The sequence below is a fragment of the Triplophysa dalaica genome, chromosome 10 (genome assembly GCF_015846415.1).
Source record: "Triplophysa dalaica isolate WHDGS20190420 chromosome 10, ASM1584641v1, whole genome shotgun sequence".
Lineage (NCBI taxonomy): Eukaryota > Metazoa > Chordata > Actinopteri > Cypriniformes > Nemacheilidae > Triplophysa > Triplophysa dalaica.
In genome coordinates this window covers 5,259,108-5,273,002 of record NC_079551.1, presented here as the reverse complement: position 1 = coordinate 5,273,002, position 13,895 = coordinate 5,259,108, and the positions used below count along the sequence as shown (strand labels likewise).

Genomic DNA, 13,895 nt, shown 5'->3' with positions numbered 1-13,895 from the left:
TAATCCCCACTGCTTCTCTCATATGCCTGCGGAGCTCTTGCCGTCTCAATCTCTCGCTCACAAACTCCAGTCCGCATGGCCGATCCGCCTCTCCACAACTCCTGGCCCTCGTTCTCCTGGATGAAACGTTGGTCCTTCAAAAGAGGTACATGTTGTTTCCTTTTCAATCTTTTTCCAAGCTTTTCATAGTTTGTTTTCAGTTTCGTACAGAAGTACCATGCGGTGGTATCAGATACCATTTCTTTAATTGACATTTTTAGCCTGTGAAAGTCTATTAAGTTTTACATGCATAAACACACATTTATTCTACAGAAGTGTGACTAGTGTGGTTGCACACTTTTGGTGTCATGAGCTATAAATAGCTGAAGGTGTGCTGCTCTGTTTGTTGTTCACCAAGCAAACACTCAGTGGTTAAGAACATCCTGACATCACAATGTGACGGACTGTTGCTGATGGCCGGTCAAGAGATGAGGTCACATGCGAACGGGATGCGACACGCTCCACGTTGAGCTCATGACCGTGTGTTTGCATGCAAAACCAGACTTGATGTTAACTGCGTGATTATGTCATCTCTGAAAATTGTCAGGAAAGGGGAAATAAGTGGGGAAAGTCTCCACGGCACAAACGGGAAACTTTAAAGGCGTTGATAAACAAAAAGTATTGCTCATTCAAAGAACTGTGGGGGGTAAATGCAATACAAAAATGAATGGAGATTATAAATAAATACACTTAGGTGTAGGAAACACAAACTAACATTCAAATTTTGTTAAAGGGGTCATATGACACGGATAAAACGAATATTATCGTTTGTTTTACATGTATGCAAGGTGGATACAAGATCTTAGGTTAAAAAATGCTGTATTTCCCACATATTTATATACTGTATTTTGTGTCTCCTCTTTGCCCCGCCTCTCTGAAACAGGGATTATTTATAAAGCTCATCGCTTTAAAAGCGAGGTGTGATATGATTGGCCTGTTAACCAGAGGGTAGTGATTGGTTGAATACTGCAAGCGTGTGACGGAAATGTAACTCTTACCATATTTGGAACATCAGGTTCCAAAGCAATTGTACTGACAGGTCTCCCACCTTACTTGCGTACACATTTGGGCAGTCTTAATCGAATCGTACCACGAACTGACGTAGATTTGTGGGGGTGTGGTTACACGAGGCGTTTCAGGCAGATCTGGCTGACCATTCGCTTTAAGATAGAATGCATCTTTCATTTTTGCAATTTTACGTGGGCAACTTATAACACACCAAAAAACACGTATTCGCGCTATATGAGCCCTTTAAGAAAAACTTTCCTAGATAAGCAAAAGCACCTTGAAAACGATCGTTCTTGGGATCACAAATGGTTGTTTTTCCAACAGAACTTTTCATCATAGTATTTGTACTGAACTGTGTTATGGTACTCAATCCACCAAAAAAACACGATTACTACACTTTCACTATGGTTAAGCCATTGCAAAGAGATACAGTAGTCGTTCTGCAAGAAACCAAGAAACAGCAATTGTAAAATAGGCCTATTTTTGTTGAGTCGTTCAGCATAGGCTTTAAATCAATGTTACTCCCATAGCAGTATAAATCCTTTTAGTTGCTTTAGTTTGAGTTTAATAAGAAACATCTGTTAAACTGAAGCTCCAACCACTTGCATGTTCTCGCAGGGCAATTTCACGGATCTCTAAATGACTTCAAAACGTAACGCACCGAAGAACCCGTCCAACTTTGTGGTCGTCCCCATAATCCTCTTGAATGAGTTTAAGACTCGCATGACATCATAATTCTACAATTTACAGTTGGCAAACGTTTGGCTTTCACCAGGGTTTCAGCTACTCGCCGTACACAAAACAGACAATATCTAAACACAAAAAAAGGGATTTTCATATTTGTGGGAATTATGGGATCGAAAACTAAACTACATAAAACTATATAAAACAACAAAATGGAAATCCACTTGAAAGAAGTATCCGCCCTGGGACGAATAAGAAGCTTTATTAAAAGACCTAACTGTGGTCTTCTTCTGTAGATCCCCCCTGGAAAACCAGAGAGGCCTCTTTGTTTAAGTATTCACATTAGATCATACAGTAAAGACATGGCGGCCATAAAAGGATATCTGAACATGACAAGTGTCACAGTGTGCCGCTATAGTTTACATATCGCGCGTCTAATTCGGATACAAACAGCCTCCGTGTTCTCCAAGTCTGTCGCCCGTCCAGCGCTGTTATGATTTATGACTGAAAATACTGTACTGTTCATTCATTCTGGAGATGGATCAGCTTCTGTTTAGTGTTTTGTCATCCCTCTGGTGTGATGTCTGGATGTTGTCAGGCTCCACAGCATTGTTATTATAATTCTAGAGTAGACAGAAACTCACCCTTGTGTCATTTCAAACCTGTTTGACTTTCTTTCTTCTGCAGAACACTAAAGAAGATATTTTGAGGAATGTTGGTATCTGGCCCCCATTGACTTCCATTGTGGACACAGACGCTATCAAACACAACCCAGATCTTTGCTTCTGTAAACCTACGCATCCATTTCACGACTGATTCCCTTTTCGTGTTTAGGCTCGCTGCCGCCGGGCTGTGCTGAACGTGTCATTGTTTAATGATGTCATGAAATATACAATCAATGAAAGAGAATGAAAGTTCTGGCACTGCAGTAGGCTAGATAGAGACAGACATTTTGGAGCGCATCTCTGTGCTGCTGTCACGATTCTGGTATGTCAATAAACAGAAGAGATATAAAACGTCAACGTTGTTTTGTCTTCGAGTGGCAGCATCTGTGATAAGTTTCACGGAAGGCCACTGAGCAACACAAGCTTGCTTTTGAGGCTCGTATTTCTGGTTAAATTTGTGGTAAAACATCTGTGTTTCAGCATCAGAGTGTAAGCCATGCCCTCATGTACCTGTTCCACCGTCGGCGACCAGTTCCTCCACTTCTTTATCTCCGGCTTCCATCCCAGAAGACGTCTTCTTCAGCAGAGCTTCTGAGGAACAGGTGAACACAAACAAGATGATGTTGTCAAGTTAAATAGAGTTAGGAATAGTTTAACGTTTTGGTGATGTTGCGAGGTTTGGCGGTCTAAATTTGGACTGTTTGACTTTTTTCTTTCCGTGGTACGGAAATGGAGATGTTTTGCTAAGCATTAGCATGTTGCAGTGCGCTCCGCATGGTCTTTTGGTAACATTTAAAATTAGGTCTTTATGCATTTGCTAACATAAAATTATATTTAACAGTATTTTTTACTGCATTTTTTGGCAGACTAATTACATTCTGGAACTCTTACAAAAGTAAAAAAGGATACTTCAGGGTCATTTTATTAAGTGTACTTAATTTTAAAGGGATAGGTCATCCAGAAATGAAAAAAATCTGTTCACGTTGTGCCAAACCTGTATAAATTTCTTTGTTATGCAGAACACAAAGGAAGATATTAGGAAGAACGTCAGTAACCAAACAAATCTCATCCCCAATTGACTCCCATAGTATTTATTTGCCCTCATACGGCAGTCAATGGAGGATGAGATCTGCTTGCTTACTTACATTCTTCAAAATATATTTCTCCATGTTCATCAGCACAAAGAAATGTATACAGGAATTAGAAGAACCTGAGGGTGAGTAAATTACATTAAGCAGATGCTTTTATCCAAAGCGACTTACATTGCATTATACTATGCATTTTCTTTTTGAGTATGTGAAATCCCTGGGCTCGAACCCATGACCTTGGTGCTGTCAGCGCCATGCTCTAACCACCGAGATACAGGAAAGAGTAATTAATGTCAGGATTTTCATTTTTGGGTGTACTGTCCCTTTAAGTAGCCTACTCACTGTAGTAAGTATACTTGTAAGTATGTCTGTTAGTGTACTTTTAGCATAGTTTAAGTGTAACAGTATTAAACATTTTGCGTACACAAGTAGTTTACAATTACATTTTTATCCTATCTATGCTTTAATAATTGTAGCACATATTTTAGATTATAAAAATATATATTCTAAGAAAACCACTTGTTTACTACTTTTATACTGCAAGTAAACAGTATTTGCATGTCTTCTTTTAAGTGAAATCCTACTTTTACTATATAATTCTTGCACTTGGTACATGTATACTACTATGTTCCTATTTATTGAGGTATTCATTTATACTAATTACGCGGCTCGTTGGAATGCTTGATTCTGATTGGCCGGGCATGACATTTAAAGGTTCGTTATTCCCAGATCCATTGACTTCAATGAAACGTTTTTTTCACAGCAATGCCGGTTCATGAAGGCTCTTTATTTTACAGTATGTGTACCTACTGTGTACTTATAGTGTACTTACCTAAGAAAGAACAGGGTAGTATAAGGTAACTACATTGTATAAGTTTATGTTTAGGGGTTGGTTCAGGGTTATTATTGTATTTACTGTAATAAGTACAAATGTACATGGAAACAGGACTATAAAATAAAGTGCTATCCTACTTTTCTGAGAATTACCTAAAAATTTGACTGGAAGCATACTTTCTTTTCGCTTATTTAAAGGGGTCATATGACACAGCTAAAACGAATATTATTGTTTGTTTTAGATGTAATGCAATGTGTATGTACGATTTAAGGTTAAAAAATGCTGTAGAAAGCATCTTTAGGTCCGACACATTAATTGTTGCAATTTTGCGTGTCTAATACATGCATGGGCAACTTATAGCATGCTAAAGACACAGAAAAACACGTAATCGCGCCATATGGCCCCTTTAAACAAAGTATACTAATAGCACACTTAAATTAACGTGTTCATACATGTACAGTACACAATTGCTCTTTCATCACATGAGAAGTCTATGAACGACACTAGCATGAGACAGACCCAGGATTCACTTTATTAGTCATGAACCTGGGTATTTCTGCACCCTGTGATCATCTGCTTACTGACTTCCTGTTTTCAGAGGAACTTCCTGTCTGAAAGTGACTGCAGCAGTGGGGAAGACCTTTTGGACCTCAGCTCTTCTTTAAAAGATTCAGAGTATTTCAGAGATCTGCAGCTCGGATCGACAGTGTACACTGACTCCCCGCAAACACAGATTCCCGTTCTGATCACGTCTGTTTGTGAACTGGATTCCACACTGGAGAGCAGATTCCACCTGAATTCTGAAGCGTTCCAGTTAGTTCGCTCCACATCTTCTCCTGGAGGGGAAACCATGGACCGCTTGTTTGCTATAAGAACGTCAGAGTTCCAGGATTTTCCTGGACCAGGGCAAGATGAGGATTCAGAAACAGAGAGCATTCCGATTTTAGTCCGGTCCATGTCCACGTCACGCAGGCACAGCTCTGATATGCCACTGTCTCCAATTGACCTGGGAAGAAGGTTTGACATTTATTTTTCACATTTCTAACAGTTAGGGATTTTAGTCCATGTGTGAAGTTCACCCGTGTAACCACATGTATAGTTCATCACATTTACTTGTTCTATTGTTTTATAAATCACAATGTAACTAAATGTTTTGTGTACGTGTCCTGTATTCTTTTTAAAAGGACAGTTCGCCCAAAAATGAAAAATCATCATTTACTCATCCTCAGGTTATTTCAGACCTGTATACATTTCTTTGTTATGTGAACACAAAGAAAGATATTTGGAAGAATGTTAGCAATTTTCGATTCTGGGACATCATCCAGTACTATAGTAGGAAAAAAATATTGTGTTTTTTTGTTCTGTTGAACATAAAATGAGATATTTGGAAAATTAAAGGAAAGCCAAGATATTTGGTGCACCTTTGACTACCATTGCATTTTTCCCACTATGGTAGTCAATGATGTCCCAGAACTGAAAACTACCAACATTCTTCAAAACACAAGGGTGAGTAAATGATGACAGAATTGTAATTTTGGGTTGAACTATCCGGATTGTTTGAACCCACAAGAAAGAAAAATCACAAATTATTCATCATTCAGATTAAATGGAGAGCTAATTTGGTTAAATTTGGTTATGTCTCATCTGTGTCTCAGATATTTCATCAGAGATGCCAACATGATCTCAAACTGAGCTCAGATTTGTCATGTTTGCAATTTCTCAATATGAACTCAAACATTTCTCATCAAATGCACCCAATTCCAGATTATTTAATTGTTACAATCTACATTAATTTCACTCCTCCATACTCTTACTGTTTTCAAACAATTACAGTCACATTTGTTTCTATTTTTATTTCTATATAATTTGCAATATTTGTTTGTGTGACTGTGTTTAGGTTCAGTTTAGACACCACTGACATTGACAGCGATGGGGAACAAGAGATGCGATGTTCCCATTTACCATCTTCCTCCTTTTCTGAGAGTTCAGTCGAGGAGACGTCTGGTGCCATCGAAACTGAAAGCCTTGAAACAGCTGTAACTATCTTCACACAACTGTTAAACATCTCGACACAAACACAGCTATACAACCCTGACTACGTGTATCAATGGTATTTTCACGCAGTTCTGTTATTTTCTGGTAACAGAAGACTCCCGCATCAGGAAAGATGGTGTATTCCAGATCCGAGATTCTCGCCACTGAAGTTAATTCTCAGGCTGACAGGGTCTCTCGCATACTGGAAACGTCTCAGCAGGCTGCCAGAGAGGCCGGAGGTCAGAGAAACCCTGTGATAGTCTAAAAAACAGATTTTTTTATTTCAGGAGACAGTTTCTCATGGGCTCAAGTGATCAAATAAATCCCTGCAGCAGTGAGCCGAGAGAGGAAATCTATAAAAACAAGCCTGATCTCACGGGAAATTATAGCTATATTTCAACGTGGCTACTTTGTATGAATTTTTGCGTTGTGATCAACCATAAAAATAAATAAATCAGTCTTAAAACTACGTTTATTGGAGAAAATATATAATGAAGCCACGCCCCTAAATGTAAACATTACTAGTGTGAAAGGAGATCGTATTAGAACGTATGAATGAGATTAAAGATAAACTTCATAATTTGCAACTTCATGAGATCGTAATAAATTTGTGTGATATCGCACTTTAAATATGAAAAAATATATTAAATATGGTTGTCACTTTGTAACATAACGCAACTTAACATAACGTAACTCTCTACACCTTGCTGTACACTTTTAGGTATTTTAAGTGTGATTCTTTGGCCCAAAAAACATAAGACACAAAATAAACATTAAGGGGTGGTTTCCCGGACAGGGTTTAAGGCTAGTCCCGGATTAACTTGAACCTTGAATCTTAAAATATATCAGTGTGATTGTTTTGTCTTAAGATGCCCTCCAGTGCCCTCCAGTTTTTTTGTAATATATGTTTTTAAAAACAATTTAAATATCCTAATTTAACCAAGACCTAGTCCTATTTTAAACTAATCCCTGTCCGGGAAACCTCACCTAAAAGCTTTATTTATTTTGTATTATTTATTAAAATATTGTGACAGCCCTAAATATGAATAGGTTTTATTTTTTATTAAAAAATAATACTTTCATTGTAATATTTAGTATAATGTTTGTCTGTTCAGTCCGTTTTTAAAAAGGATGTTGTTATAAGCGAAAGATATCATTTTGATTTTTGTTCCTTTGGATTTTCAGAGGAACAAGAGACAGAAGAGGGGCTGCAGTCTGTGGATGGACGATGTCACGTGTAAGTCTTCACATTTATGTAACTGCTTATTGTTAAAGGAAAGACATTAAAGTCTCCATGAAATCAAAATTTTCGAAATTCACGTTTCGTAGATAGATGCATACAAAATGTCTCCCACTCATTTCCAACAATATGCACCAACAAAAAATTTTGACGTCGTTTTGCACATTAGCTTATGAATACCGCTCTGAGGTATACTAAACACTATGGGGGAGGAGCCTTTTGACATGCCACGCCCTAACTTCCTGTTTTAGTAGAAATTACGTGAACACATCGAACAAACAAACCATTTCAAGACACTTTAAGAGATAGGAAAAGAAAATAATTTCAGACGATGTAAAAATGTTGATATTATCTTCACAACATTCATATTAAAACATGTCTTATGAAAGAAAAGGATGTTAAATAACTTCATTTTAACTTAGAGATAAAAGATGCATAAAAAAAGAATCAAAAAGTGTTAGCACTTCTCTGGTTGAAGGTTCGAAGAGATGTCATGTGGGAGTTGATCCTCTGGTGCAGCTTACCGTGTAAAGTAGTTTTTTTTGCTGACGGTTTTATTTGGCCGGGAGCCCGAACCCATGTACCCTCCCTTCTGCCACACATACTTAGCCTGAGTGTCTTGTTTGTCTTAGGCTGATGGTACAGAAAGTTCTTCAAGAGCTTAAACAGTATCACGGGTAAGTAAACAGTGTGAGGGAAGCCTGCCGTACACCGTCCGTACTAACAGTGAACCGGCCAACTTGCTTTTGGGGGCCCATAGTTTTGTCACCTGGTTGTCTTGAAACTTTTGTGTGTATTTCTGTGCTTATGAAATCATTTATTCTCTGTGTTTATCCATTGAGCTGTATTTTTTTTAACTTCGGGCTATTGCTAATCTGGGATGTCCTTGGTTTAACTCGAAAACTTGCATGAAAGGCAAGGCATGCTTTCACGAGGTCATGAAACATTTGCATGATTACTGTGCTGCTTCTAACAGCAGAAGGGCATGTTCGGAATGCTAGCTTACTACGTAGTGCACTTTGAAAAATAGTATGCATTGAAGTATGCAAAAATCCAAAATGATCTAGTGTGGTTTGGGAGCACGCCATTCCGAACATTTCCAGGTCGTAGACATGAATGTTGGCAAAGCTGTAATATTTAATTCTGATCTCTCCTGGATTTTCCACAGAACTTCAAGCACAGAAAGAAAAGAATTTTCTGGAAATGTTACATGGTATGAATTCCTCGCCAAAGAGTAAGTGTTGTTTTGGTGATACTTTCATTATTATGATCTTGCATTCAAACAAATCTTTTGAATACTTTGTTTCGTGAACTGTAGAAACGATGATGAAGAAGAGGAACGACCAGAACGTTCAGAAAAAGGGACCAAAGTCAAGCGCACCCTCAGCTCTCTGAGGAACCGAATGACGGGATCCTTCAACAAAGACAAAGTAAACAGACGCACTTTGACACAATTTATCTGAAATTCAACACCTATTATTGTTAAACAATGCTGTGATCGTTTGGCCATTGTAACTTCCCCCTTCTCTTGGACACTTCGACTTTCATAGAATAAAAAAGTTCATCTAGCTCGTGCAATCTATGAAGAACTTTAGACCTGACACTTTTTAATTTGGTATTTAAAATGATTTTGGTTAAATAATTTCATGTTTTTTTTCAAAATACTTAAACAATAGCTGTCACAATACTAGATTTTGAACTCGCGGTTATCGCGGACAAAAACGACAGTAGCGGTATTATCACAATATCTATATGAATGCTTTTCTCATATACAAATTATCCTATCAGTCAATATTGTGTATTTTGTGTTTTCTACTTTTTTGGTCAACAAATCGCTATTAAAATGCGAGCGTTTAAAGATGAAAGAGAGTGTTTGCATAGATTGTGGCTCTTTCAGCAAAACATTAAAACAGGTCCTCAATTATTTACGATATCATTTGTGTAGTATTCACGCAATATCCTTAATTGTGGTTTTTATATCACGGTTACTGTCGGTGGCGATATATCGTGATATCACTAATTTAAAATATTGTGAAATATTTCCTTATTGTTCCGAAATCTGAGTTACATTGTTTCATTCATTTCTTTCTTTAAATTTTGAGGTCAATTTATTAACGATTAATGGCATCCAGAAAAAAACTTTGGGTTAAAATAATGTATGTCTGTGTACTGTGCATTTTAATTTTGTATTCATAAAAACAATACCAAAAACAAACGCATTTCTTTCAAATATATAATTTTAATATTAATAAACTTTTACATCTAATTTAAATTATTGGCAAATATAAATAAATACATGTTAACATTTTCTAAATATATACATGTTGTGTACAAATATATACTAAATTATTACTTTTTTTTTTACTATACTATTTTACTATTTATTATTACTATTACTATTTAGTATGTAAATACTAAATTAATATGCACAGTACACAGACATACACTATGTAAACACAGACTTTTATTCTGCATGCGATTAATTGCGGTTAATCGTTTGACAGCCCTAAATATAACTTCTTGTCACATCGTAGGTGGATGTTCTTGACATTTTCACACAGTCAATCTAAATAAAGTTTTCTACAAAGATATAACACAACAATGTGTGAATCACACTAATGCAGCTATTCACATATTCTCTCGTGCTTCTCGTTTCAGGGTAAGACCCGTGAGAAAGAGCAGCACAAAAACACAGAGAAAGAGTTCAAAGAGTGCAAGAAGGTGCGACGTGTCAGCGTTAGCGGGCACCAGCTAGTGCCCGGCTCCTTTTCCAGCTGGGCGAGGTGTTCACTGTGCAGCAAGAGTCTGCAGCGAAAGCATGGCCTGCAGTGTTTGAGTGAGTAACACATCACCCTGAACACACACCGCTCACGCCATTCTGCTTCCGCAGCTGCAAGAACACAAATAACACAGTTTGATGCAATAATTTGGGTGATGATGACTGCATGTGTGTGGAAATCTTGCAAAACACCAGTGCATTAACAGAAGATGCGAGTTGGGTTTAGTGTCCTAGTTTAACAATGCATGAGCTATGGTTGTTTTGCATGCAGCTTTGTGTGCTTCGCCGAACTGTGGTTGGACTGGGATGAGTTACTTCGATTAGACCAGGTTTCTTAATGACTGGGGAACTTAAAAAAGGATGTTTGTCTGGTCAACAGTTCATCCAAAAATAAAAAAGTCTCTCAACGTTTATTCACCCTCACGGCGCTTCAAAACCTGTGTTTGACTCTTACTTCTGTGTAACACAAAAGAAGATATTTAGAGAAATGTCTCTGTGGTTTTGTGTTCAAACAATGGAAGTCGATGGGTGTCAATGTTGTTTGGTTATCAACGTCCTTCAAAATCTCTTCTTTTGTGTTCTGCAGAAGAAAGACACTCGTGCATGATTTTTATATTTGTGTTACATTTGTGAAACTTGTTTGTAATTTATGCAGGGCACCAGTTTCAGTTTCTGAAAACAAAGTCCTCTCTTGAGACTGTGGGGAAATATTTCAATTTTAAGACCCATTAGGTACAAAGTTCAAATGCTGTCACGTATTTAACTTGCACTGTGACATATTTTAGGTGGTATGTATGCGACTTGAAATGCGGCAGCCAATCAAAAGACAGTCTAAACAGGAAGTAAGGGTTCTAGTGAAAGGAGGTCCAAGGCAGTTTCTCAAAACTGTTTATTATTCAAAGTGACAAAAACATAGCCACCCAGCTCCAGCTGTACATGTAAGGCCATTTGGTGGTGACAGGAAATATTGTGCATGACTGTCTGCACACCACTGCTTACTAAACAAGTCATCCTGATGTATTTCCACAGACGTGAGGTGTGAGAACCTAACCGATAACCAATTTATCACAACCATTCCACAGTAGTGATGTTTTACTGAGAACAACAAATAAACAGTCAAGCAAAGATGAAATATTTCTTTTTATTTTCTTCTAAAGTAAAAAAATCTGACCATTAATATACTTCAAAAACAAAATATAGAAAATCCCTTCCCAGCATGAAATTGAAGTACTGTCTCTTTAAATCTGTAAAGCAGCCTGTGGAATGCGCCGCATCTCCCACAATCCCCTGCGATCGCCAGTTCGCTGCAAATCTAAACACTGCTCTCGCAACTGCAGTCGGTTTTTAGGTTGCAAAGTGATGTCCCCGCGAAGGCAGGCGTCACGGTATCCCTGAAAGATCTTTAAAGCGTTGGCCCGAAACGTAACGCGTCCGGCGGCGGCGTCATAAGCGCGTTTCCCGCGGAACGGTGAGTTTGTGTAACAGGTGTTTCTGCAGCGCGAGCTAGCGCAGCTAATAAACACACAAAATCGCTACCGTGCGTTTGAACTCATTACACACTGCCTTTGTTTATGTCATACCGGTGTATTTTGTGTCTTTTTTCTCGTTTATATGACGAATGCGATAAAATAGTGTGAAGTTAGTGAGTTTAGAGAGTGTCTGCGTACGAGGTCAGGTGTCCATTGTGTTTAGTTTGGATTGGCTAGTCAAGCAGGTCAGTCGTGTGTTATGCGCGGCTTTGGGTTTAAATGATATTTTTGGGATTTTCGTCAGAAACTTGAGAGGATTTAAGGCGGCTTGTCAGAGTTTGGGGCTTTTATTGTGTTTAATGGTACGTTACGTTCATTTGGCTTATTGCCATGAACATGCGATCAAGTGCAGTTCAGTTTAAAGTCTGTCAGCAGTCGTTTTATTTAGATGGTTCAACACTGATTACGTATTAAAAGGTCGTGTCGTGTATTAGTATTAGTTTATTATAATTATATTATTTTAAACGTTCCTTTTTAACTTTTTTATAACAAAAATCTAAGCTAGTGTTAGTGCGTTCCTATGTTGTTGCTATGGTGTTTTAAATGGATGTTAGGGGGTTTCTAGGGTGTTCTGCATTGTTGCTAGTCAGGAGATTGCTTATTGACCAAAGTCACCCTGGTTTCTAATATATTCTGATTTCTATATATTTATATTTTTGTTTAATTTATAGATATAAGCTTAGATTTAATCATTTTAAATCAGAGATGGTCATCAGGAGGCATTTTGAGATTATTGTGTGCTTTTATAATGTGTTATCAATTTGTGTAATTTGTTAGCTGTTTTTTCTGTTGAATGTCTATTTTGTGGAAGAATATGGATGTACATTGGTTTAAAATACACTCTTCTTACTCCTATATGGCTTTTCAAGGCTGATTCTGAGTGCCTGTTTGTTTTTTGTTGCTTTTTTGCATGTAGGTCTGACTCCGGATAGTCACATGCTTTTAATTGGATCTGGCGGTAGCTGTTCACTTCAGTGAATCTATGACCGCTCACCCCCAGCTAAACTAAAAGAGATAGTTTACCCCAAAATGGAAATTATTCATCATTTACTCACTCGTGTGTCAGTCAAACCTGTCTGACTTTATTTCTTCTGCAGAACACAAAAGAAGATATTTTGAAGAATGTTGAACACCCATTGACTTCCATTAGGTGAACACAAAACCATTAAGACATTTCTTAAAATATCTTCTTTTGTGTTTCACAGACATAAACAGGATTTGAATGACACAAGGATGAATAAATGTCATTAACATATTTGGATGGACTACCTCATTTTGTCACATGAAGATTTTTGGTGTCAGTGCTGTGGTGTTTGTTGACTTGTCTAAATAGGGATGTAACCATATTATCGATATTGCGTTGTCGCAAAATTGCAAAAATTGCAAAAATAGCAAAATTGTCTCAATATTCTGAAGGTCACATGACTGTGTGAAACTATAGATCTTCCAGGCCTAACATAGAGAAATTCAAAAAAATAATAGATGTTTCCTTTGGCAAGGTCCATCTGTTGCAATTTTATTTTATAAAGGTATTTTTAGGTCATTTGACCCATCTCATACTAGAACTCATACCTCTAAGCAACAGTTATGATTACAGGATAAAAAAAGAGGCACATTTCCGAGTCGTCATTTGAAATATTGCTATAAATAATGTGCTGTGGTCGACTTTATACAGATGTATTATCGTACGGTTAAATTTTGATATTGTTACATCCCTTGCATCTATTATTTTGTCTTTGTCAGAGTGTGAAATAACTGCAGAGCATGCTTAACACACGATTCGCCCACCTTCACATTCCGACGAACGGACCATGTGATTTGATAACTGGATTAAGACCAGCGTTTGGGACCGTGCTTGTTCCTCTTCCGTTTGTAAGCCCTGTAATGATCCAGAAAAAAGTTGTTTGATCTTGACCTGAATTTTGGTTGAAAGCAGTTTGTTGGACATCTTCACAAAGGAAAAGGTGTTTCAGTTCCACTCGAAAATAAAGAAG

The 13,895-nt window shown here is 37.6% G+C and overlaps 1 protein-coding gene across 4 annotated transcripts in view; it reads left to right on the top strand.

Moving 5' to 3' along the window:
* The window catches only part of arhgef18b (rho/rac guanine nucleotide exchange factor (GEF) 18b), a 34,862-nt gene that overhangs the window by 4,536 nt on the left and 16,431 nt on the right, over window positions 1-13,895 (top strand). The window contains exons 1-10 of one of the 4 annotated variants that reach the window (XM_056758236.1): window positions 2,126-2,718; window positions 2,877-2,998; window positions 4,918-5,336; window positions 6,217-6,355; window positions 6,466-6,592; window positions 7,539-7,590; window positions 8,226-8,270; window positions 8,762-8,827; window positions 8,912-9,023; window positions 10,252-10,429. In XM_056758236.1, the coding sequence (XP_056614214.1) occupies window positions 5,170-5,336; window positions 6,217-6,355; window positions 6,466-6,592; window positions 7,539-7,590; window positions 8,226-8,270; window positions 8,762-8,827; window positions 8,912-9,023; window positions 10,252-10,429 (886 nt within the window). In that variant the 5' untranslated portion in view covers window positions 2,126-2,718; window positions 2,877-2,998; window positions 4,918-5,169. Of the gene's footprint in view, window positions 1-2,125; window positions 2,719-2,876; window positions 2,999-4,917; window positions 5,337-6,216; window positions 6,356-6,465; window positions 6,593-7,538; window positions 7,591-8,225; window positions 8,271-8,761; window positions 8,828-8,911; window positions 9,024-10,251; window positions 10,430-13,895 lie in introns of those variants that run through there. The other 3 variants (XM_056758237.1, XM_056758235.1, XM_056758238.1) reach the window with 3 other exon arrangements.